This window comes from Lycium ferocissimum, chromosome 12, assembly GCF_029784015.1.
Source record: "Lycium ferocissimum isolate CSIRO_LF1 chromosome 12, AGI_CSIRO_Lferr_CH_V1, whole genome shotgun sequence".
NCBI lineage: Eukaryota > Viridiplantae > Streptophyta > Magnoliopsida > Solanales > Solanaceae > Lycium > Lycium ferocissimum.
The window spans coordinates 47534905-47562460 of NC_081353.1; the positions used below are offsets into that span (position 1 = coordinate 47534905).

The window sequence follows — 27556 nt, forward strand, 5'->3', positions numbered from 1 at the left end:
GTGTTGTGGCAAAATATTTAATTTATTTGCCACGCAAACTCAAAATTTATGGCTATTTTACATTCTAGTCTCGTGGCAATAGTATCCATATTTAGTTACGAATCAAGAAATTCATAGCTATGATTTGAAGTATTTACCACAAACATTTTTATATTGTAGCTAAAAATATATACCTTTAGCCATGAAATATATAAAATTATAGCTAAAATGTTTCTTCATTTGCTACGGAAGGTGAAATTTTATGGAGCAATTATAAATTTAGCTACACACTCAATAATTCCATTATTACTACAAATTAAAGAATTTTCCACAATCATTGTTAGTAACAAGAATTTTATAAAAGAATTCATTTTTTTTTATTCCAAAACACTTTCAAGTTACAGATAATTGTACTTGATCCAAAAAAAAGTTGAATAATAATTGTATTTTTCTATTTCAACATAGTCATAATACACAATTTTTGTGACACCATCTTGTTTGAGTCCAAAGCTGCATAGTCTTCCTCTTTCTCTCCTTCCACGGTCTTCAACCGCACCTTAGCTTGATCAACATCTTGTCTTAATTTGTCACTTATATGCTCTCATTCCACAAATCTGTCAGTTAATAATGATAAATTATTTTAGCACTCAGAAGCAGAAACAATTAAGTATATGTGTGTGTACATAGAAATTCAAGCGAAAAAGAAAGACTTAGATAATTCTATTACCAAAAAAATTTAACACAGTGAAAAAAAAAAGAAAAAATGCAAAGCAAAAAAAAAAAATGTATACAAACCTGCAGACTTTTTAACTTCTTAAAAAGATCTTCTCCCCAATATTGTATAGTCGCTTTGTTGTTGCAATCGACGAACTATGGCTCCCGCCAAAGATTATTATAACTTTAAAATCTTCAAAATCTCACTCACTACTAATAAAAAATAAGGCACGATATTAATAAAATTATTGGAATAAGACTGAACTCAAAAACTTAGAGTCAAATAGGTGTGAGCCAAGATTCAAAAATCTTAAAATATAAAGATATGAGCATACTTTGAATATAAAAGTGATGGATTCTCTCTTGCTTTCTTTTTATCTTTTTCATTGTTCACTTTTCGGGACTTAAACTCATAAATTCTCACGAACTAGCGGCCGTTGGGCGATCTAGGGCTTCAATGATTTACTTTTTATCAAGTGAAAAGAGAAACCAATTTTTGAAGAAGGGTATGAGAAAGTGGGGAAGGGTATGCGGTGGGGATTTAGGTTTGAGAAATTGGGCTTTAATTTGTGTTTCCTTTACCTTTCTTATTGCAAAGTAACGGAAGTAGGTAATAAAGAAAATTACCTAATGCAAAGTACTCCTAATTATGAATATATACTTTACTTTAGGTAAAAGGAAAGAGTCAACTATTCATATGGAATAAATATTATTCTAATATATGTATTCCTTTAAAATTGTTTATAGTCCGATATTCAAATTTAATTAAATATAATTACAAGTGCATCTAAATTGTATTTGAAACTTAAAAAGAATTATTTAATATGAATTATGATATACTAGTTAGTTTTCTTATAAACTCATAAATTAATCATATTAATTTTTTTTACCGTTTTTGAAATAAATCCTAATAATATCAAAAAAGTGTTATAAAATATCAAATTTTCATTTGTTAGATTCAAAGTGTATAATTTAATGTATGAAAATTAATAAGATAGTACATGACCATTACAATGTAATTGGTAAAAAACTATAGTTGTTATTAATTAGATACATTCAAACCTCTCTATAATGGCAGTGTTTGTCCGAAATTTCATGGCTGCTATAGTGAAGTGTTGTTATGTATGTATACCGGTATCTGATATTTAGATCTCATTTAGCTGTTATAACCAAAAGCACACAAAAAATTATTTTTCTATATTTTTTATGTTATAAATGTAAACAAAATACTAGTTAAATTTAAAATCTCAACTGATTTTCATATTTCATTTATTGAAAATTGAAAAGACTAACAAATTACTAATAAATCCATAACTATTTGTACTATACCAATAAAAAAAAAAAAATCTAAGAAACATGTGCATTTAAAATTAGTTGAAAATTTAAACATTTCAAGTTTGATGTAAGAATTCTATAATTGTAGGTTGTTTCTTAAATTTTGGAATCTCTTAGTGATAATCTACTTGAAGTGATTTTAAAATTTTGTTAGAAATATAATTTTTTTCCTTTTAGATATTCATGCTTGAAATTTACTATGTGCATGACATCAATGATGATTATCATGAATATTTTAATATGTTATTTTTACACATAATATATTTCTTACAAAATATTATTACGCAATATTTGAGTATGACAATTATGGAGAGATGATGTTACAAAGAGTGCCCCGCTATAATGAATGTCACTACTGTTATAGATAGAATGTTGTTATAGAGAAGTAAAATATAACATGAAAAATCGATTCCAGAGAAAATCAGGCCATTATAGTGAAATATTGTTATAACGAATGACAATTATATAAAGATTTGACTGTATAATTTTCTTAACATTATAAAAATTTATATGTATATTTTTTTAGCTTTCTTTTACTTCTTTATATACAAATTCTATGATGAAACTATCATATATGACAAAGAAAATTACCTAGTGAAAATAATGATAGATATTATAGACCTTACTCTAAGTAAATGGGAAACTCAACTATATATATGACATAAATATTATTCTAAAATTTGAATTCCTTTATAGCTTTTTTCATCCTCTATGAAATAGTTGATTTTGTTATATACTCCCCTATTTTAATTCTATTAAATTCTTAATTTATAGTGTTTAGTTATATTTATGATAATTATTGAAATAGCATTAGATCATAGCATGAATAACTTTTATACTAATTTAAAATGAATATATTACCGATCAATGTAGATAAATACATGCAAATAGTTTAGTTCGTTTTATAGTTAGAGATTCAAATTTAATTAAATATAACTACAAGTTTATGTAAATTGTATTTGAAACTTACAATCATTACTTTATTTAATATGAATTATGATATACTAGTTAGTTTTTTTATACACTCATATATTAACCATATTAAATTATTTAATTTTTTGTAAATAAATCTTAATAATATTAAAAAAGTGTTATAAACTATCAACTAATAGTCACAAGAAATACAATATTATTCATCACATAAATCATATTAAATTTTCATTTGCTAGATTCACCGTATAATTTAATTTATGATAATTAATAAGATAGTGCATGACCATTATAGTGTAATTGGTAAACCATTATTGTTACAATTAGATATAATTTATTGATTTTCAAAATTATAATTGGACTAACAACTACTATTTATTTTATAAGACTTATAATATAATTTTTTTTACTATTACTTGGATATCAACCGTATTATTTTAAAATATTATTCTAAAATATGAATTTCTTTGTAGCTTTTTTCGTCCTCTATGATATTGTTGATTTTGTTATATACTCCTTATTTTAAAATATATGGTTAACTATGATATTTTATTATCGTCGACACTCAAAATTTGTAGTTATTCATTTTACCATGACAATTAATTGTAATTATTAAGTAGACTATTTTTCACTTTTATTCTCAAATATAATTTGAAGAAAAATATTTTTAGCCACAAGATTTTGTTTTAGATATTTTAATGCGGCTAAAAGATTATTATTGTTACATTAAATTTTAACTCGTAGTAAAAAATAAGGATTAGCTACGAAAATTTTAGCACAACAATGACCCTGTGGTTATATAATTTCTTGATGACAAACTATTGTAGCTATTAGTAGACTATTGCCACGGATGTTAGTACTGAAGCAAAAATATTTATTTAGCTACAAAAGTTTGTTCAAAATAACTTTTTGTGGCTAAAAGGTTACTATTGCTACAATAAATTTCAACTTGTGGCAAAAAACAATGATTAGCTATGAAATTTTATTATAGCAAAAACTTTGTAGCTATAAAATTTAACTATTGTCACACTTGTTTATAACTTGAAGCAAAAATATTTATTTAGCTACGACATATAGTTTCAAATAATTTATTGTGGCTAAAAGGTTACTATTGTTACACTAACTTCTATTGTGTGGCAAAAACTTATGATTGCCTACAAAACTTTATTGTAGCAATAATGTTGTAGCAATTTAGGTAATTATTGCCACGATTGTTAGCAATTATAGCAAAAAAGAGGAATTAGCTTTGTCAATTTGATTTTCGTGGCTAAGAAATTTTACAAATTTGTAGATAGCCATGGAATTTAAATTTTTATGGCTATTAATAGGTATTAGCCACGATTTTTAAATTCATGGCAAAACTTTCGTAGCTATATATGCCTTATGTTGTAGTGCTACTTTTAGGGGTTGGTTTTTTTTAGATCTAGAACATTGTAATAGAAATTATATTGAAGCTCTCTCTCTCTCTCTCTCTCTCTCTCTCTCTCTCTCTCTCTAATTTTGGTCCAGATCTGCAGTGTTCTTTGGCTTAATTCATCCATCCAATACAATATAGTACCATAATATACATATATATATTTATCCCAATCTATAATTTCAACATATTTGTCCAAGTTATTAACACATATATTCATATATATAAATCACTGTACACGAATCCACATATATATTCCCTCAAAAACCAAAATAGATTAAAGTTTGTCCACATATCCTATACCTCACTTACAAATTCAACTTATTACCCAATTTCGGGAAAAACACTAATATCATTTTCTTTGCAATCTCTTCTTCTTCATTGGTCATCATATCTCTTAAATTTAGGTCTTCATCTAGCAAAATTCGTTGATAAGCCCAATGTGGGAAATATATTTCACTGTGATGGCCTCTTTCATCACTATAGTTCTTTCTTCCTCCAACCATTTCGAGAACTATCATTCCATAACTATAAACATCAGATTTGTGTGACACTCCTCCAAAATTTCTAAAAAAGACCTCTGGAGCTATGTAACCAATGGTTCCTCGGGCTTCAAGTGTGGATATTATGCTTTCTTTTCTAGTACATAGTTTAGCTAAACCGAAATCAGAATTCTTGGGACAAAATTCCTCGTCTAGAAGAATATTGTGAGGCTTTATGTCAAAATGCAAAATTCGTGAGTTGCACCCTCTATGCAAATATTCTAGTCCTCGAGCTATCCCGAGTGCAATTTTGTATAACATTTCCCATCCGATGATAGGATCTTCTCTGTATATGTGTTTGTCAAGAGATCCATTTAGCATAAATTCATAAATAAGAGCTTTTTTCTAACGATTCAAACAAAATCCCAACAGAGTTACAACGTTGACATGAGAAGTTCGACTGATGCTTGCAACTTCGTTAATGAATTCTTCTCTATTCCCTTTGGTCTCTTTTAAGATCTTCACAGCAATAGGATGATCATTCAGGTTACCTTTGTAGACCCCTCCATAACCCCCTTCTCCAAGTTTCTCTTTAAAGGAATTTGTCATTTTCCTAATGCCTGAATAGCTATATGTCGTTAACGCTAGGGATCCATACTGCCTCAAGAAGGCCTCAACATTATGATCTTCTGTTTTGATGTCTTCTTTTTTTTTTTCTTATAAATCGGAAGCAGCACATCAAGCAGCAGGTTACATCTACTGCAGCTCCAACCGCAGATATTAATCCTGTAAATAGACACAAGAAGAAAAGAAGGTATTTGAGGCCAGTGATCAACATCACATAAACTATTTTTATGTAAATGCAGCCGCACCAACTGCTGCAAGAAGAAATGCTTATTGGAATTTTCTTGAGAAGAGGAAGATAATAAGATAAACCAAGGTGAACAAAAGTCACCTATTGCAATCTTCAGTCCAATTCTGTTTCTTCCTGAAACGGAGACATAAAAGGTGATCATCTCATACCAAACAAGAATAATGTATCTAGATAAAGTATAACTAGTCAACTACTATCACCTAAGTCTGAACATTTTCTCCTTTGACATAATCAATACACAACAGAAGAAAATCAATGAAAAGGGAAGTTGGCTTGCCTTTGTATTTTCTCAATCTAGGAATTGAGGAGATATTCTTTCTCAATAAATGGAAATTTGGTCAAACATGGACTTAAACTTATAGTTTCTAGATTTACCATGAAAACATGTACTTGGTTGGGTTTGGTCTTTGCAAATGTACATAAATTCATTACTTTGAGCACCACAGTGCCCTCTACTATTCTGGAAATCTCTACAATTAGTCCCATCCCACTGCAGAAAGAATCCCTTTTGCAGAACTTATGTGTAATTCAATTCTAGAGAATCAGTCTTAACAAGGGCATAAACAGGATCTTGACACGATTCAACTGAATTGCTATATATAATGCTCTAGAAACTCAGTATGAAAGACAGTAAAAGAATGATGAGTGGCACTGCATATGTCTCCCTTTCAATTGAGTACAGGCTACAAATTGAACAGTAGCTACGAATTGTAATTAACCAAACATTAGTTGCGCACTGTAAATAGCCTACAAACTATAGTGCTTTGTGAATTTTCCTCTAAGTTAAACTCTTAATAAAGGTCGTACCTTTGTTGTTGTTGCATTTATCAAACTTTATGGTGTCATCTTTGCAGAAGCACAAGGACTCGTGGGTTGAATGGTCGTAACCACAACGCCCCTCTGAGGCCTCACACTTTTCGCACTCCTTTGCGTTCCCCCAATTCAATATGAACCCCTCGCACACCGCACCAAGTTCTCCATTAATCCACTCACTCTCCGTCACGGTCCGCACCACTTTCTTCTCACAAATTCCGTACCAATTCAAATCTTCCGGCTCATAATCCTTAACATATAAATATGACTTGTTTCCACCTGAATTTAAGCAATCTAATGGACGTGCAAGATCTGGAAGAGAACCAGTACATTTATAATAGAAATTAAGGTTTATATCAAGCTCCGAATATTCAAATGGCAAGTCTTCTAGAGTAAGTTTATGATGTGCTCTGGGACATTCTCCGCTATCAAGAGCATCAGTATCCACCAGGCTAAGGGAGTTATTATTGTAATTAGAGCCCGTTTGGCTTAGCTTAAAAAAAACAGCTTATAAGCCAAAAAAAAAAAAAATAAGTTGGCCTTCCCCAACTTATTTTTTTGGGCTTATTTTAAGCACAAAATGACTTAAGTGGCGTAAAACACTCAAAAAATGAACAGCCTTATAAATTGTTTCAAGAACTTATAAGTTAAGCCAAACGGGCCCTTAATCTCCTTAACATAGAAAGAATCCTCGAAAAAATAGAGAATTCGATCGGTTTCAGAACAGTGGATTCCAAATCCTGGATAGCCACAGTATTGTGAAGCAGAGGCGAATCCAGGATTTAAACTTTAGGGGTTCAACCTTTTAAAATTCTTAATTGAACCTATTGTAGTTTAAAAGTTATGCGTTTATATCTACTATTTATTACAATTTTAATAATTTTTTACACATAAATTTATCTTTCTGCGTCGAGAGTTAGGTGTTCAATTGAACCCCTACCTTAAAGCCTACATACCCCCTGTTGTGAAGAAGAGGGGTTGTGGTTCCAAAAAGGATATGAAATATTAAGTCCATTATTGCAGATAGATGAAGGGCAGTTATCAGCTCCATTGGAATTAATGAACAAGGAGAACAGAGGAAGTAGAAGGAGAGAGACCAAGAAGAAGGAGAATGATTGACTTGGACACATTGTTAGATGATGTTTGAAGAATTGCAAACTGAGTGTGGGATAATTTTTATCAAGATTTTAGTATGAAAATAATATTGATTTTAACTAATACCTTCAATCAAATATATGATCAATTTAATCCCAAAATTTATACTGGAATAACCCACCTAAGCTATTAAACCAGACAGCCCCAAATAGTCTTAAATAGGACCAAACAAATTGAGCTAACTCTGATTTTGTAAACAAAGCTATTTTGCAGAAATTTATTAAGCTTTGTCAGTTTATGTGATAAACTTAATGAGATCTTTTAATATTGAGAAACAATTTAAACTTAATATTCTCATTTTATTTTATTGAGATGATCTATAATAACACAAATATTTAAGACTTATTTTAAATCACAATTTAAAAAAAATTAAATTCTTTTTATGTCTAGTTAAACAATACTCCCTCCGTCTCAGTCTATGTAGTACACTTTTCATTTTAGTTGTGCCGAAAAAAGTCAACTTTCTGGATAAACTAATACGCGGAGTACTATTTATGCATTGAAACGTAGTGAGAAAAATGTGGAAGAAGGTGACAGTAAGTACTAGTCCTATAAGACAAAGACTAAAGACTTTGAATAATCAACGCCAGAAAAAGATGGGTAAGGATCACTTTCAATAATTGATCCTCTAGTAATGTTTAATAGAGTGCCTGATTAACGAATCCGCGACTTTTATAGGACAAAAAAAAAAAAAATTAAACCAAACTAACACACAAAAAAAAAAAAAACATAAATAGGTTTCACGCACTAATTTAGTGCATGAAAGGACCAAACTGTAAATGTAGCGATTTTATTTTCACGCACAAAATTTGTGCGTGAATGAGCACTGTCACACAATTGCAAACAACTTTGATAATGACCCCACGACCCTCCCACTACATAAGTAACCAAGGAAAATAATTACACCTAAATTAAATACTAGATACTAAGATTAATTAATAATTAAATATGTACATGGAATTAGTCAACCCGTAAACACACTCCCCGCATTACTGGCACAACGCAATATCTGAGTTTTTTTTTTTTTTGTAACACTTAGTGTTTTTTTTCATACTTTGACTAACGATTAGTCGTATGTCAAGACTCCGAAACGTCAATATTTTATATAGAACCTGATATTTCTTTTGTGTACAATAATATAGGCCCAATACATCAAGGATACGCAGACGTTCGGATCGTTATTTTAGGGGTTGAAAAGGTGCCCGAAGTAAGTTTTGTTTGAAAAAACATAGTGTTTTTTCCATACTTTGACCAACGATTAGTCGTGTGTCAAGACTCCGAAACGTCAATATTTTACATAGAACCTGATATTTTTTCTGTGTACAATAATGTAGGCCCAATACATCAAGGATACGTAGAAGTTCGGATCGTCATTTTAGGGGTTGAAAAGGTGCCCGAAGTAAGTTTTGTTTGAAAAAACTTAGTGTTTTTTTCATACTTTGACCAACGATTAGTCGTGTGTCAAGACTCCGAAACATCAATATTTTATATAGAACCTGATATTTTTTTCTGCGTACAATAATGTAGGCTCAATACATCAAGTATACGTAGACGTTCGGATCGTCATTTTAGGGGTTGAAAAGGTGCCCGAAGTAAGTTTTGTTTGAAAAAACTTACTGTTTTTTTCCATACTTTGACCAACGATTAGTCATGTGTCAAGACTCCGAAACGTCAATATTTTATATAGAACCTGATATTTTTTTCTGCGTACAATAATGTAGGCTCAATACATCAAGGATACGTAGACGTTCGGATCGTCATTTTAGGGGTTGAAAATGTCCCCGAAGTAAGTTTTGTTTGAAAAAACTTAGTGTTTTTTCCATACTTTGACCAACGATTGTCGGTGTCAAGACTCCGAAACCTCAATATCTTATATAAAACCTGATATTTTTTTCTGCGTACAATAATGTAGGCTCAATACATCAAGGATACGTAGACGTTCGGATCGTCATTTTAGGGGTTGAAAATGTCCCCAAAGTAAGTTTTGTTTGAAAAAACTTAGTGTTTTTTCCATACTTTGACCAACGATTAGTCGTGTGTCAAGACTCCGAAACGTCAATATCTTATATAGAACCTGATATTTTTTTCTGCATACAATAATATAGGCTCAATACATTAAGGATACGTAAACGTTCGGATCGTCATTTTAGGGGTTTAAAAGGTGCCCGAAGTAAGTTTTGTTTAAAAAAACTTAGTGTTTTTTCCATACTTTGACCAACGATTAGTCATGTGTCAAGACTCCGAATCGTCAATATTTTATATAGAACCTGATATTTTTTTCTGCGTAAAATAATGTAGGCTCAATACATCAAGGATACGTAGACGTTCGGATCGTCATTTTAGGGGTTGAAAAGGTGCCCGAAGTAAGTTTTGTTTGAAAAAACTTAGTGTTTTTTCCATACTTTGACCAACGATTAGTCGTGTGTCAAGACTCCGAAACGTCAATATCTTATATAGAACCTGATATTTTTTCTGCGTACAATAATGTAGGCTCAATACATCAAGGATACGTAGACGTTCAGATAGTCATTTTAGGGGTTGAAAATGTATCCGAAGTAAGTTTTGTTTGGAAAATTTAGGGTGTTTCGGAGTCTTGACACACGACTAATCGTTAGTCAAAGTATGAAAAAAACACTAAGTATTGCAAAAAAAAAAAAAAAACCTCAGATATTGCGTTGTGCCAATAATGCGGGGGAGTGTGTTTACGGGTTGACTAATTCCATGTACATATTTAATTATTAATTAATCTTAGTATCTAGTATTTAATTTAGGTGTAATTATTTTCCTTGGTTACTTATGTAGTGGGAGGGTTGTGGGGGTCATTATCAAAGTTGTTTGCAATTGTGGGACAATGCTCATTCACGCACAAATTTTGTGCGTGAAAGGCCAAACTACTTATTCTCGCAGTTTGGTTCAACTTTTTTTTTTTGTGTTAGTTTGGTTCAACTTTTTTTTTGTCTTACAAAAGTCGCGAATTCCTGATTAACGCCATCTGTCCACGTTATTGTTATTTAAAGGCTTAAATTGCTTCTCTCTCTTTCTTTGACTTTCATGGAATCACTTGCTTCCTGGTTCTACAGAGAAATGAAGAAGTATAATTGCAGTATTTGTTTGCTTTCCTTGTAACGCTGCAACGAAATATTGAAGTTCAATCTTCCCTTTTTGCCCTAAGCTCATTTTCAATGTTAAAAAAAAATTATCCTAAAATATACTTGCTCTGCTCACTGAACAATATTATCTGCTTCTCTATTAACTTTTTCCCTCTTCGATAGCATTCTTCAACATCAAAATTGGTGAACACAAAACATGTAGATGAATTCCAAGAATTCGATGGAGATGATAGTTACCCGAATTGAGGTTTATTTAACAGTCATGAAAATTTGTAGTGAGTGAAAATAGTTTAGCGAGGTGGGTAACAATGGATATTCAAGTGAGCATGAAAGTGAAAGAAAGATAATGAAGCAATCTAAGCCTTTGACATATAAACATGGACAGGTGGCATTAATCGGGCACTCCATTGAAATTATTGGAGGATCAATTAGTGGAGGTGGTCCTTACCCGAAAAAGATATTTTCATAGCGTTTGATTAGGCAAAACTCACAGCTTCATCCACAAGACCCAAAAAAAGAAAAGACAAATGAGAGAAACTTCCGGGCAGCCTTAGTAATCACGTCATTACATTGACAAAACATCGAACTAACAAAATTAAAATCGAGATAATAATTTTTATTTTTATTTTTATAGCTTCATCAAATGTTGTAACACAATAATAGATGAAAACAACATTATCTTCATGATTTATCATGCCAAATCATCGAAAAAGGAATTAGTTGCCGGAGAATACCAATAAGATTCTTCAGCCTTTGATTTTTGTGTCTTGAAACCCAAAACACACGAATTTCATAGCAGATTGACTCCCTCATTTCTAATAACGGGATATTAGCAAAAACTAAATATTTTATTTTTACAGAAAATAACTTCAACTAAAATATCTTAAAATATGTCTATATCAAAAGAAGATTAAGAACATACAAGCAAACTCTCACTGAAACTGAATATTTTCAAATGACAAAAAAAAAAAAAATACTCATATGAGAAGCATGCTCTCGAAAGCATTTAGGTGGTAGTTGTAGGCGGATTCACAAACATGGAGTTTAAAGCGGTTTCACAAACTAGAGGAACGTTTGTGAGAGAGAGAAAATATGCATAGGATGCAAGCACATGCAAGCACAATGTAAAAGGAGGTACTCTATTCTTAGGGTAGTTCAGAAGTAGTCTGTCATTAGTTTCTTCTCCAAGTCAAGAATTAGCATAATACATCAATTAGTAAATTAAACTAAGCCTCAACACAGACTACAAAATCCCCTTCTCCTCTTTTCTCTCATGCAAAAGTTAAAAAGTTAATTAAGAAAATAAATAACCAAATTTTAACCTTTAAGTGGAATTTCCCCCATTTTTATAACTAATGTTTAATTGGTATATTCCAATGTTGTACCAAAGTATTGTCCAAAAACTTCATCTGCAAACTATACTATTTCCAAGGATGTAGACTCAACCGTTGTACTCAAAGGAGAATTTAAGAAGGGCTTTGTTGCAGGTAGATCCAAAGTGGGCATTGGCGATCCTTCTGATCCTGACGGAGAACAGATGAACGGTTTTGGTGGGATTTCCAAGGCCTCCATATCACCTTCTAACATTTCAATTACCTTGCCGATAGCTGGCCTTTGCGAGGGGTTAGTCTGAATGCACCACAAACCCACTAATGTCATTTTTTTGGCAATCAGTTCTTCTTCATTGGTCATCATGTCTCGTATATTTAGGTCTTTCTCTAGCAAAATTCGTTGATAAGCCCAACGTGGGAAATATATTTTACTGTGATGGCTTCTTTCAACACTGTAGTTCTTTCTTCCCCCGACCATTTCGAGAATCATCATTCCATAACTATAAACGTCAGACTTGTGTGACACTCCACCAAAATTTCTATAGAACAACTCTGGAGCTATGTAACCGATAGTTCCTTGGGGTTCTAGTGTGGACGTTATGCTATCTTTTCGAGTACATAGTTTTGCTAAACCAAAATCAGATATCTTGGGACAAAAGTCCTCGTCCAAAAGAATATTGTGAGGCTTTATGTCAAAATGCAGAATTTGTGAGTTGCACCCTCTATGCAAATATTCCAGTCCTCGAGCTATCCCTAATGCAATTTTGTACAACATTTGCCATCCCAATTTAGAATCTTCGTCGTATATGTGTTTATCAAGAGATCCATTTGGCATGAACTCATAAATAAGAGCTTTTTCCCGACGATTCAAACAAAATCCCAGTAGAGTAACAATGTTGACATGAGAAGTTCGACTGATGCTTGCAACTTCGTTAATGAATTCTTCTCCATTCCCCTTGGTCTCTTTTAAGATCTTCACAGCAACAGGATGACCATTAAGGTTACCTCTGTAGACCCCTCCATAACCACCTTCTCCAAGTTTCTCTTTAAAGGATTTTGTCATTTTCTTAACGTTTGAATAGCTATGTGCCATTGGAGCTAGTGATCCATACTGCCTCAAGTTGGCTCCAACATTATGATCTTCTCTTTCTGCCTTATTTGTTAATGAAACACAGGGGTCACATGATTTCTTATATCGGAAGCAGCATATCAAGCAGCACGTAACAGCTATTGCAGTTCCTATGGCTGATAATGCTACGATCAGATAATAGAAGAAAAGAAGGTATTTAGGCCACCAATTATTATATAAACCACTCAAGTACTCTTGTTTCATTTTATATGGTGATGTTTGGTCGGATTCAAACATTTAGAAAGAGAGTGAGTATTAAAAAAATGTGATATTTACATGCCATTACATTTTTATAGTCTTAAGAGCACGTCCTGAAGAAAGAGAGTGATTGTGTTCGAATAGCAAAAGTACTAAAACTTGCATAATGTAATAATACAAGAACGAAAAACGCTATTTTTCCTCAAAGAAAAATAAGTTTAAATTTAATGAGTTTTTAAATATAAAGTGATGTAATTCATTTCTTCTGTATAAAAAATAAAAGAATGTCATATAATGGGGAAGGAGTAGTAGTTACCTATTGAGAGCTTCACAGGTATGATTCGACCTGCAAAAGTTGTCATTGTACTCATTAAGAAGATCAGGAACAAGGAACATAATTAAGTTCATTGTATTCCCAAAAGATGTTTCTAAAAGAGGTGGACAAACTTCATGCCCAATCAAATTAATACACACAAAGTGAAACGAATAGAGTTTTTTTCTTCTAAAGAATGGGGTACATACCTTTGGATGTGCAATGATCAAACTTTGTGATGCCGTCTTTGCAGAAGCACAAGAATTTTTTGGTTGAATTGTCGTGACCACAAAACCCGTCAGTGGCCTCACACTTGACGCAGTTGGGTTCACGGGGTTCGCTCCAGTCCAGGACGAACCCCTTATCAAGCGCCGTAGCAAGCCCTCTAGTCGACCCTTCGTCCAACTCCGTTGTCACCACCTTATCCTCACAAACTCCGTACCAATTTAAATCTTTCGGTTTATTATGCCCAATATAATAATATGACTTCTTCTCGCCTGATGTTAAGCAATCTACAGGAATAGAAGACGGAAGGGGACTAGTACAATTATAGTAGAAGGTATAGTGCACATCAAGCTTGGAGTATTCTAGCGGCAAATGGTCCAGACTGAGGTTGTGACGTGCTCTCGGGCACGCCAAGTTATCAGTAATATCCCTATCCACCACGGTCAGGGAGTGGTTCGTATAATTAATACTTTTGACGAAGAATGTATTATTGGAAAGGTAAAGAGTTGCATTGGTACTTTGAGAGCAGTGTATACCAAGTCCTGGATAACCACCGTATTGAGGATAGGAAGAGTTGAAGTTGTCAAGGCTTCAGAAAGGATATGAAATGTTAAGTCCATTGCACGAAAATGAAGGGACATAATACGCAACTGAGGTATCGAAGAAAGAGTTAAAAAGGAGAGAAACCAGGAAGGCGGAGAGTACTGATTGAATTTGAAACATCATGTATAGGAGAATGTTTAAACAAGTGCAAACTAATTATGCTATACTGTTATGTATACATGCAGTGCTTTTATATGAAGCGGAGCAACTCTATTTTTCTTTCTTCTTGTATCTGTTACGCAGTTTATAGTCTTAACAGTCTCAGATAGGAACAAAAACGACTTGACTTAATTTCCATTGGAATCAACAAAGAAAGATTCTTTACAGAAATTTATGTATTGGAAAGTAGAGAGACAGAATACTACATAAGACCGAGACCAGAGACAATATAAGACTTTGAATAATCTACACGGTGATCTACCTAGCGTAGGGGAAGGGGCAGATGGAACTTATACTACATTTAGGCCAAATACATAAGAGCTTATCACATTTCAAAATACCCTTTAGACGTGATCATTGGCATGCACCACACCTACTATACACCCCAAATTTTCATACACTAGCATACATCAAACATTTAATGAAATAATAAATACTAATCCAAATAATGTGATAATTAAGTTAACTGAAACTAATATCTAGAATTAATAATTAATGTTCTTTCCCAAATCCCAGAATCTACATCATGGGGTATCAAAAAAGACAAAGACTTGGGCTTATCATCATCGAAAAAAGGGAATTTGTTGGTTGTATGTTTTGATGATTGATAAAATGAATGAAACAGGTCAATGGACATGTTCCATCTCAGAGTCCAGATACAGTAGAATTCTTGGATTAAGAATATCTCGAGATACGGACTTAGCAGATAGGATATATAGGAGTCCTTGGAAGAGTTATATGATATAATCTTCAGACTCCTACATTGTATCTATCAAGTCGTGTGATAAGCAAGAGGTTGCCTCATCCATCTCAAACACTATCTCTCCTCAAGGTCCTTATCCTAGAAGGTGTTTGTGTTCAACCGAATTGCTACTCACCAGTAACTATACATATGCAAGTCTTCATTGGAAGAAACTCGCGCACTCACATAGAGAGAAAAGCAGAATTCAAGAAAATAAGCAAAAGCAATATTTGAGAGACTTCTAATTTACTATTGAAGTGCGGCCTGACACGGAGGACTTGATTGAATAATCTGTTTCATTGTGCAATGCTTTACAGTCTTCAAGTTTAGTATTTTGTATTAGGATTGTTTATCGAGTTGTACCTTTTCAGCTTTTCTAGAAGCATTGTAATAAGTATAAACGATTGCCAAATTCAGCTTCAAGTTGAGGGCAACTTGGAGAGGGCTTAATATTCTAGGTAGATTGTTGAGATAGGGAGTAGAGTTAGTTCCTAGGTTGCAAGTTTTGTAATCTGAATTTGCTGAGGCTCACAGTTATAGTGGAGTTTGGGACAAATACTGCAGAGGTGTAGATCGTGGTTTTTACACCCTTGTGAGTTGGGTGGTTTCCACGTAAAAATACTATGTCATTACTTTCCTGTTGTTATTATTTCACAAACTGGACTTGGAACAGATAAAGTAATCTGATGTATTCTCTAGGCGAAAATCAGGCATAACCTCAGATAGATATTTGCTTGTGCAAAATATCAATTACACAAGTTCAATATTGGGTGTGCATACTATGTAAATGACTAATAAAGAAATGTTGGTAGTCTCCCCTAGCGACGGAACCAGAATTTTCTCTAAGGGGGTTCAGAATATGAAAAAGTAAATACATGAAGAAGCTAAGAGGATAGAAAATAATTTTAACCTTGTATATAGTATAAAATTTTCCGCCGATGAACCCCCTTGCTTATACTTGGCTCCGCCACTGGTCTCTTCGGACAAAGTGGTGGCTCACCTCAACAGCTGGTAAACTATCACGAACTAATCAGCCAATAGCTATATTGTCTGCACCTGTATTTGCATGGAAACAGGTAAGAGAGCCATAATAAATAACGTAGTAAAATTTTCGACGCAGGTCTTTAAATATCTCTGGTAAAAGTGTTAGGAAAATACATTCACAACAACAATACGAAAACACATTTAAATTAATAAAATCTCAATAGAATATATTCCCAATAGCTATTTAAGTTATTCAAATAGGAGCATACAAAGTTGTAATAACCCAACCACTCTTTAAAGCTTTTGTGTTCCAAAATATATTTTAAGTTTTGCGTAAGTCAACAATACCATTTGAGAATGTTGGGACCAGAGGGTCTCGAGTGAATTTCGACACCATTGCACCATATTTTTGCATTGCAATTTTTCTAGTGCAGGGTCCTTCAGCACAATCGCATTGATGGTATCGTGATCGTCATTGGCTATTCGATTAGGCATCGTGATCGCACCCTTGGGGCTGGGATTGCACGTAGAGTAAATGTGCTAGTTGAAAAACCTGTAGTGTGATCGCAATGGCTTGATCGCTGTCATGAATTGTTAGTTTCTCTAGTGCATGTATAAATAGCTGAACAGGAAAACGAACATACATTTTTTGAGATATTTTAGCAAAAAGCTCTCGGGTAGGAGATGCAGCCTATAGTTCAAGGTAATGATTTTCTACACTATTCTACGTAAATTTGGTGTGATTTAAACCATGAAATCTTGAGTTTATTAATCTAACTTGGGTTATTAGACCTAGGTTCAAAAAGAGAAAATTGAGCAATTGAACAAAGAATCTAAGTCAATACTAGATTTTAAACATAGACGTGGAATCTCTAGCTATAATGGATAACCCGGTTATTATTCTTTTTCTTGAAATTTGGACCATTGACCCGAAGGTTGACTTTTCATTGACTTTGATATGGAGCATCCAAAAAATATAGACGTCTTATCACAATTGTCGGATCATTGATTGATATTCTCCAGGCAGCTTGTCACAGTCGTTGCAAGCTTGATTATTGGTCCGGGTCCAGTGATGTCAGCCTTTGCTGAACATCCATTTAGAAGGTATGATCAACTAGGAGGTGGGCTCACAGGCCTCACCTCTTCTTTTTCTGCTTCACCAATGACGGCTCCTCGTCGGCGTAGGCTTCTTCAACAATGACCTCCGACAGAACCACTGGAGCCTCAGAACCTCCATATATGGCGGACGACTCTCGGGTCATAAAAGAGTGGGCAGACATAATGATGAAATGAGTGATAACGCAACAAGAAGAGTGAAAAGAGAAGCTGATACGAAGGTTTCCAGTGAAGCTCCGACGAACATAAAAAATGAAGAAAAAGTTGTAGAGAGGTTGAAGAAGGCACAGAGAAAATTTGAGAATGCGAAGTAGAAAGCAAAAGGAGGAGTCGAAAGGTTTATAGGGGTTTCACAAAGACAGAAGTCATCATTGCCTCGATAATGGACGTCCGAACTGGTCCACTCAAAGGCTGAAATGTGTCCAGATCATTAAATACAAGAGGGCACACGTCAGTTCATTGATGTCAGAAGTAATTTCATCTAATTTCCCGCCGAAAAGGAAAAAACACTTCCACTTTGTTAATACCTAATTTTTTATCTCCCATAATTTATTTTAATTATTCAAAGTCTTTCGATATCAAACAGAGTGAAATATATATTTTTTATAAGTTAAAATGATTTTATAAAAATTTTCGAAAATATTTTGCCATTTCATCTGGCAAAATAACTTCAATAATATTATAAATTATTTAGAAAATAATTTACATATTTTATGATCAATATGAAGCATTTGCAAATTTAATCAGTGAATAATTCAAAACAATTATTTAACTAATTGTTAAAATTATCAAAGGTTTAATTGTCAAGTATTTTGCTCCTTTTAATTCAAGAAATCTGATTAATTAAATAGGTTACTCATTTCTACTTCTCAAATCTTAATTCTGCATAATCAATTTGCATTTGTGCAATTTTTAGATTTAATCATAATTAATTAGTGCTTAATTTTGGTGATATTATAAATTGTTTACTATGTGATTAATTGCGGCCACAATTGAAATAATCGACTGTCGGTTGACCGTGACTTTAATTGAACTATCCAACTTCATGGCTTAAGTCAATTAAGGTCACATTTTGCAAAATTAGCCTTTAATTGGCTAAAAAGGGCCATAATTGAAATAGCCAAATTCACGGCTTAAGTCAATTGAGGTCATTTCTTTATAATTAGTCTTTAATTGTTGGTGGCCATAATTGAAAATAACCAATTCCATGATTTCAATTCAATAAAGGTCATAATTGCAAACTTGAACTTGTTGCATAATTAGCCGTGCCTTTATTTTGGTCAATTGGTTAATTAATTGCGATTAGTCACGATTAAGAAGTATAAATTAATTCGCTTCTTCAATTATGGCTATTTATTTAAATAGTGTTAAACTTTCCCACATATATATACAAACATATACACAGATATACATGTATATATGTGTATATATATATATATATGTTGCTCCCTTCGTCTTTTACATCGACGCTCCGGTCAATGTTAGGACTCGACTAAAGGGTAAGACCCCTATCATTTCTTCATTTTCTCAGTACCAAACGAACCCTTGTGATAAAGGAAGGGTTTCACCCTTATGGTAATGGTAACAATGATGGTGAAGGGGAATGAAATTTTAGTGGTGAAAGAACAAATAGATAAGAGGGGTAAAATGGGTTAGGGGTGTTGAGGTGGCATGCCACGTGGTATCCACCTCATAAAATGTCAGTGCCACGTAGGATAGGATGTCCACCTTGGACAACTTTAAGGGAGGAGGGATATATTTGAACCAATAATATAATGGTAGGGGTACATTTGAACCCATACAGAAATATGAAATTCAGACTCATGTGACAAGCTAACGAGTCCAATGTGTACAGATTTTTCTGCTCGTACTCTGTCAAATTATAGTAAAGTTTAAGATATCGTCCCACAGAGATTGGAACCACCTATGCTACAAATTTGCATTATCTTTGTTACTTTTGAGAGAATCAAATTGATGAAAGCTGAGTTTTTAAAATTAAAGTTACTTAAATTAAAAACAAATCACCTCCGGAAAAGTTATATATAAAAAGAGTTGGGAACTGCTGAATTCACTTGATATATTTTTACGATAAAATCTCAGTTTCTACATGCATTTCTCTAAGGAATAATTGCTTATTGCTAATACAATTATATTTTCAGACTAAGGAATAAATAATTAATTAACACTCCGTGAGGTTATAATTGCTTTAAAAATAGTGACGGTTAAACTGAAATATTTTCTTGCTTGAATTGTGCTACAGGAGTAAAGGCATCTTGCGATTAGCCTTTAAATCAATAAAGTTAGTTGAGTCAATCCCTCCGTGAGAATTAGGACTGGAAGAACTAAAATAAAGACCATTTAAATCAATAAACTTATTTGAATCAATCCCTTAGGACAGGAAGAAATAGGATAAAGATTTGGAATAATAATATTAAAATTACTCTCACTCTGCTATTTTACTCATTGGTTATTATATATTAATTTTGCTCCACGAGAATTACAAAATTAATAGAAGAAATAACTTAGAGATAAAATATGTAGACGTGATAATAATGAATTGAAATTATCATTCCAGGACAAGTTGAAATATAAATAAAAAGTTTCAAGCCAAGAACATATAAAAACTGAGATAGTATTATGAATATATCAAGCTTCCTCAACTATCCCAACAGAAAGAAATTACTCCATTATGGAGTAAGAAAAACTTAAAAAAAAAAAAATATAGAAAATGTTGTCCTACAAAGACAAAAAGGAGAGAAATGGACCAAGACTAATTCTTGTGTCTTGCTAAAAAATGGTGTCTACAATTGAGAACAGCTTCCTCTACTTATAGGAATATAAACTTGGCCTCCAAGTTCTTAAAAGAAAAACTAAAACAAATCAAAATTTGTTAGCCACATAAACGATTTCTTGGAGGCAAAGAATTACATAGGCACATGTCTAATTGAGATGGACCCCCAAATATTGAAGATGATTTGTGTAACGGTTTTGGTATGATAACATGTTATGACTTCTCGTAAACGTTTTGCTTGTTGGTAACAGTTCTGGCATGACAACATCTTATGAATTCTTGGTTTTGTCGTAGAATGTCTTCCGTATTCTTTCAATGACACTCTTGCTCTTTTTTTTTCGGCTTTGTTGTGTTTTTCTGTGATATTTTACTTGACCCTGTATTAATTCTTTCCTGCAATATTTTGTTAAAAATATGGAAAAATAATGATATTTTTTATGTTTTGTAAGAATAATTATATTTTTATAATCCAACAAAATACACTTATCACAAGCCAAGGGGCAACTTGCAGAATTGCCCTTCTTTTGGGGTGGTCTTTAAATTTTGCCTTTCATATTTGAAATCTTTAAATTTTGCCGTTAGGCTAAAATTCATGGGTTCCAGGTTCGAACCCCCACACAGTCAAAATTTAAAAAAAAAAATCGCAAGGCAGAGTTTAAATTTCGCTATGCCCCCGCCAGCATACACTTGTGAAGGAATTACCAAAGTTATGCCGGACTCGGCATACTTATGCCTTATGGGCAGACTTGGCATAAGTATGCCGGGTCCGGCATAACTTTGGTAATTCCTTCACAAGTTTATGCCAGGTCCGGCATAAAAGTTTGCCCATTAAAAGTATGCCCCCACCGGCATAAACTTGTTAAGGAATTACCAAAGTTATGCCGGACCCGGCATACTTATGCCAAGTCTGCCCATAAGGCATGAGTATGCCGGGTCCGGCATAAATTTGGTAATTCCTTAACAAGAGTATGCCGGGTCCGGCATACACGTGACCCAAACCTTGCCTTGCAATTTTTTTTTTTTTAATTTATGCTTGAGCGGGGGTTCGAACTCAGAACCTCATGATTTCTGAGTGAACGCTCAGAGTTGCAATGCGAAGGGCAAAAATTAAAGACCAGCAATATGAGGGGCACAATTTAAAGACCACAAGTATGAGGGGCAAAAATTAAAGACCACCCCAAAAGAAGGGCAATCCGCGCAAAAAAAAAAAAATGCAAGCCAAGGCCCTGAAAAAGTAACTAATGAAATACCGCATTTAGAAGCCCATTTACTCCGCAATTAAGACAAAAAGGAAATTGTGATGCTGGGATCTTGGGTAGAGATGAGTGATATTTTAGTCACCCAAGTATAACGAGGGATAATTTGACCCTTTTCCAATAGTACAGGGGTATATTTGACCCTTTTTCAAATTATCCTGAACCCGGCGCGCTAAACCCGGTCCACCACCGGCCCAGCCCAAACCCACTAATAGGTGTAAGGGGTTGGGCTAGGTGGGATTTATTAGGAGGCTGGGGCGGACAAGGTGGACAGCCCCCTAGCCCGACCCACTAGGAGCCCGAGTAATGGCCCACTTAGGCACCGGCCCCGCCCGGCCCACTTCAAAATTTTTGTTTTTTTAAAAGAGAGAGATAATTACTACATTTATTACTAATAATAAATATTTTAAAAACATTGTATCCCAATAAATTAGGAGTCTCTTTTTACGGAGCACTTTAGTTTTCTTTAAAATTATATTTTAAAGCTAGACAATCTTGTTTTCTCAACAAATATACCTTTGATACATTTTCAGTATATAGTATATATTAAATTGTCATAGTTTATATAAAAGTAAAATTCCATTAGCATGTCATATATACTGTGGATACGTAGATTATATCAAATATAATACTCCCTCCGTTTCAATTTACATGAACCTATTTCTTTATTAGTCCGTGCTTAAAAGAACGACCCCTTTCTATATTTGAAAATAATTTACCTTTATGCAATAATTTGTAACCACACAAAATATATGTGACTCATTTAACATCACAAGTTTGAAAGTCTTCTCTTCTTTCTTAAACTTCGTGTCCAGTCAAATAGACATATCAACATCTACATAAATAATTTAAAATAAAACTTAAAACTTAAATTGATAACATTGCAAATTCAAAACATACAAACTTGAACGGTGAAATATTGCAAATTAAAAGTTCAAAACATACAAATTAAACGGCTAACATCGATGGACAAATTTAAAGAAGAGATAAACTTCAAAGTTCAACTTCGTGCCTTTTCACAAGTGCCTACGCAACACACCGGTACCCCCCTCTACCCCCCTAATAGGCTAATACCCGGTGCTCCGGACTTGTGGAGATATATGTCACCACAATGTTGACATTTAACATGTTCTTCGTTTACTCGCTCAAAATGCATCCATACTGCACTTGAAGTTGATCTTCGAACTCGAAAAGAAGGTGGAGGTGGAGGATAATCCATGGAAGTTGAAAGTAGTAATGTACACTAGTTGAATAACAAATTTAGATAAAGAGAGAATTGTGGAAGAATTGTGTGAAAATGAAGAAGAATGGAGCGGTATTTATAGTTTGAAAATACGACCAAAGTGTAGTTATTCATAAATGACAACGACTAGTTTTTTAAATTTACAACGGCTAGCTTTTTGAATTTGACGATGACTAAACTTTTTTTTAGTTTAGCAATTTTATCATTAGATGTAAATGTTAATTTTATTATTATTAGTAAATGTAAATGTCTATTCTTGTATTAGAACTTTATCCTCTTTTTTTTTTTTTTAAAAGGCCCGACCCGGCCCCCATGTGGCCCACGTTTAAATGGTCAGCCCGACCCACTTGACAGGCTTAGGGTGTTAGCAAATGCAGGAAATTTTCGACTACTCAGATTAAATTTTTTGGACTTTATGGGTATAATAGACGGCGTATGCCCGTGCGCGATTATATAGTGTATCTATGTGTATGTAATTGTGTACAATTGTAAAGATTTATATATTAAGTAGTGATAGTATATATATATTTTATACTGCTAATAAACATACCTAAATTTGCACTGTCGATTCATATATATAGATGAGCATTAATACATATACACATATGTTACTTGTTTATTAAATGGAATTATGTGACTATGATAAAACAGTGAAAAGTACAAGGAGTGTAAAAGTGACACATGGCCAAAAACATAACTAATACCTGCCACTTGAAATGACATCATCTGTTCTGATGCAATTTTTATGAGCAGGGGCAAAATAGGGAAAGTACGAATATATTTAATACTAAGCTACAGTAAGATTCTACTTTTAACTAATGGAATTATTCAATGGCAAGTGCTTTGACCAAATAGCCCTTGGTTGTCCTTGGTCAACGATCCACTTCTTCAACTCACGCTTTTATATAGTTTAGTTTTAAAAAAGAAAATTTATCTATTACAAATTAAAAACTAAAAAAATGAAAGAAATTGCACGAATTGTCCTTCAAATGGGCTGGTATTTAATTTTTGCCTTTAGCAATTAATTTTAGGAATAATTTCAATAATATACATTCCAGCATAAAATATTATATCCACGTAGTTATATTTTTAATTTACATCTGTATAGCCATTTTTTTTTTTACAGTAGTGTTTATACACACGATATACAACATTATACACTTACTGTAAATAATGTGTCGATCTTATAAAAAGTGTATAATAATGTATAAAAGGGTTATTTTGGGTAATATTAAAAATATGAGTCATTTCAGGTAAATATTTTTTCCAAATAGACATAGGCTGTTATTTTTCCTAAATTTTATGCCTAGTGGCCATATGTTTTTAATGGTGCGGAACATAACTTGTGAGATATTATGATGCAGAAATATAAATTTATACCTCATATTTTTTTTTTTTTTTGAGGGACAAAAATTAAACAGCAACACAAAATAAGGGCATAAGTGACAATGAGCCTAAAAAATGTGGAGAAAGTTTTGGTAGGACCTACAGCACACATGTGGATTCCCACCTTATTTTTTATTTATTTATTTTCTTTACATGAGTTGGAGGTGGACAATGAAACCACCTCCATCAATTTTTGTTTGGGGAAGGAAGGAGTTTTGTATTAAGCTGACATCAAAAGATGTAACACATGTTATCCATAAATTTCTAAAAATAAAAGATGGAATATCCAATAAAACCGTTAGAAAAACAACGCAATAAGAGAAAGTGAATACTTTGATCTACCAACAAAGGGGGCCACTTTTTTTCGGACAGTCATTCAAAAATGCTGCAAATGCAGCGCGTGGTATAGAAATCCAACTGAATGAATGCACCATTATTGACTTAATGGGGGATACTTTGAGAATTACATGGACATTGCTTGATTTTTTAATATGGGGTCCATATTTTTTTTTTTGATATTGCTTATTTTTTAATATGGGGTCCACGCTTTTTTTTTTTTTGGTAAAAAATAGTACCACCTTTTTTTTGGATTGTCTAAAAAAGAATGATATATTTTTATGTTTAGAAATCATTTAACTTGATTTAAATGAAATGATTTAAATTTACACAAATGTCTGTTGACACCCAATTTTGTCCCTCCTTTATTTTAATTTATTTTTTTCGGGCTTCTAAATTTATTGGAGAGCTAAATATTTTTCACTATTAACGTCATTATTTTCATTACTAGCATCACTTTATCACAAATTTCAAAAGGGTTCGTCATCATTTTTATTTTCGTTAAATTGATTATACTTTATCAAGTTCTTTACTTTCTACATATTAATCATTAATTATCATAGTACATAATATACTAGTTATTAAATTAGAAGCCCAAAAAATGATTAAAATAAAGGAGGAAGACTATATTTTCAGCCAATCAATGGCCCAAAACTAAACAAGCCCATTACACATTATTCCTCTACCAGCCTAAAAACTACCCGTCCAGCCCACTATCACTACCCGACCCGGTCCACTTCCATTCCTTTCCTCGGTTGAACCTAAACGAACCCTAAACAAAATAACCAACAGACGCCTCCCTTTTTCTCTTCTCATCTTTCTCCTCATCTCTATTTAGCAAAGCTCAATATCACTTTAGCAATGGCAGATTTTTGCCTATCCTTTTTCGTGCAATACTCCGCACTCTCACCTTTCCCATTTCTCTGTCGTCTCCTTCATCTCTCTCATCGTTTTCTTTTTTTCAACAAAGACTTGTTTTTCTTTCAACTATGGCAGATTTGCCACTCCATTTACATACAAGTTTTTCTCTCTCTTACCTTGAACGATCGAGTCAACACAAGACGACGAAGATATTTTTTTCTTTTTCTGAAAAGCTGTGGATACAAAACAGAGAGTTTCAGATTCAACGGATCGTTTTTGATTCGTTTTTGAAATTCAACTCAAAATCCCACTTCAAACCCCGCCCTAAATCTCAGTCCGTGACCCTCTTTCAAAACCCTAAATGTTACCTATAAATATGGCCTTAAGTGATAGCCGAAAGGGGGATTGAGAAAAAAAAAAAAACGGGATATTCTACCACATTCAATTTTTTATTTTCACTCCTACTCTAAATCTTGGGATTTGTTCAAATCCCGTTTCGTTTCGAGCGTGGTCATTATTTCGTTTTTGAGATTATTCAAAAAATCAAACCAAATTTCTTTTTAAAAGGATATACTGTTTCTACTGATATCGAATTTTCGATTCGAAAGACTTTTTTTTCGAGTTCAAGTTCGTTGGATTCGAGCCTAGATTCGAGACCCCTGCCTCACTTCACTGTACCCACAAAAGGTCGGTGATTCTCCCTTCCCTTTTATGTTTTGCACTTTTCTTTTTGTTTTTTTTTCTTGAGTTATTATGTGTAGTTTGTTATTAGAGCATGTCAATTAGTTAGCTTAAGAGAAAGACCTGTTTGTATGCTAGTATTTTTTGGATTTAGTTAGTCTTGTATGTTAGCGTAACTAAGCATGTTCTTCTGGGTTAATTCAATAATTAAATAATGTTTATGTATGCTAATTAATTTTGTTTTCTAAAACATGTTGGCTATGTGATGTTTAGTCTATTCTGTATCTAATCAAGTGCACTTATAGGTGTTAGCCTGGGTTTGGTTGTTAAGCATGTCTCAAGTGTTATCTTTATCTTAATCTATCGTGTTGAATTTGTTTTTATATCAGTAAGCTCAGTTTTTCTAGCATGCTTGTATTAGTTTTAATATGCTTAGTTAAGTAGTTAATTAAGCCTGCTTAAGCTAAGCATGTTTAGTCCAACTTGATTTTCCTTAATCTGTTAATATATTAGTTTAGTCTGGATAAGCATATTTGTATTAGCTCAAGCATGATGTTTAGTTTAAGTTAACTATGTTTATATGCTAGTTTAGCTCAGTTTGTACATCATACTTGTGTTAGCTTAATCTTCCTATTTTAAGCATGAAGGTTTAGTCGGTTTAATTGAGCATGCTTAATCTAGTTTGGTTCTTTTAGTTTAAACTATGTATATGTTGGTCTTTACAAGCATGTTCATGTCAGATTGAATTAGTCAAGCATGACAGTTAGTTTATTTAAGTACACTTAAGTGTCAATTTAATTTGGTTAGCCAAGTTAGATGTTTATCTAGTTTGCTCTTGTGTTGAGTTAGTCCATTCAGTTGAGCATATTCATGTGATAGCTTAGTTTGTTAAGTCAAACCTATTTTGCATGAAGTTTAGATAGTTGAGTTGATAATAATGGCATGGTCAAGACGCTATTATTCCTAGGTCTTGATGTCTTAGTCTAGTTTTTTGTTTCCTCTGTCATCCGAGCATGTGATTTAATCTTGGACCATGTTAGATGTAGTTCTTAGTGTGATTTAAATGGGACAGTGATCCTATAAATGGTTTGAGTATAGTAGTATTAAAAGTCTAAGCTTGTTGAAATCATGTTCTTATTTCACTGAAGTTAAATCTTGTTGAAATATGCAAACCCTTGCTTCCTAACATTGCTCGCTAGATAAACTGATGTGATGCTGGTTTGAAGTCATACTTTGGCCCAGAAATCTGCTAAGTATGTCAATCCGGTTAATTCATATGTATTTGATCATCTGATTGACTGTTTTGTTTACTTATGTATGAGGGATTGGTCTATTCTGATTTAAATGCACATTAAGCATATCTTTAAGTCTTTGTGTTTTGACATCATGATTAGCA

At 33.0% G+C, this 27556-nt stretch overlaps 1 protein-coding gene, 1 long non-coding RNA gene and 1 pseudogene across 2 annotated transcripts; all 3 read right to left on the minus strand.

Annotated features, from left to right (window-relative positions):
- Window positions 1-326: 326 nt before the first annotated feature.
- Window positions 327-1146, minus strand: LOC132039018 (uncharacterized). Its single transcript, XR_009410335.1, has 3 exons — window positions 1029-1146; window positions 775-906; window positions 327-593 (listed from the first exon to the last, which is right to left on the minus strand). It is a non-coding gene; the product is annotated as an uncharacterized LOC132039018 (long non-coding RNA).
- A 3534-nt stretch (window positions 1147-4680) lies between these two features.
- LOC132039384 (PR5-like receptor kinase) lies at window positions 4681-5571 on the minus strand (annotated as a pseudogene).
- Window positions 5572-10897: 5326 nt separating this feature from the next.
- On the minus strand, window positions 10898-13658 carry LOC132040089 (LEAF RUST 10 DISEASE-RESISTANCE LOCUS RECEPTOR-LIKE PROTEIN KINASE-like 2.5). Its single transcript, XM_059430705.1, has one exon. It carries the CDS (start codon window positions 13501-13503, stop codon window positions 12223-12225), a length of 1281 nt encoding a protein of 426 aa, XP_059286688.1. The 5' UTR covers window positions 13504-13658; the 3' UTR covers window positions 10898-12222.
- Window positions 13659-27556: the final 13898 nt, after the last annotated feature.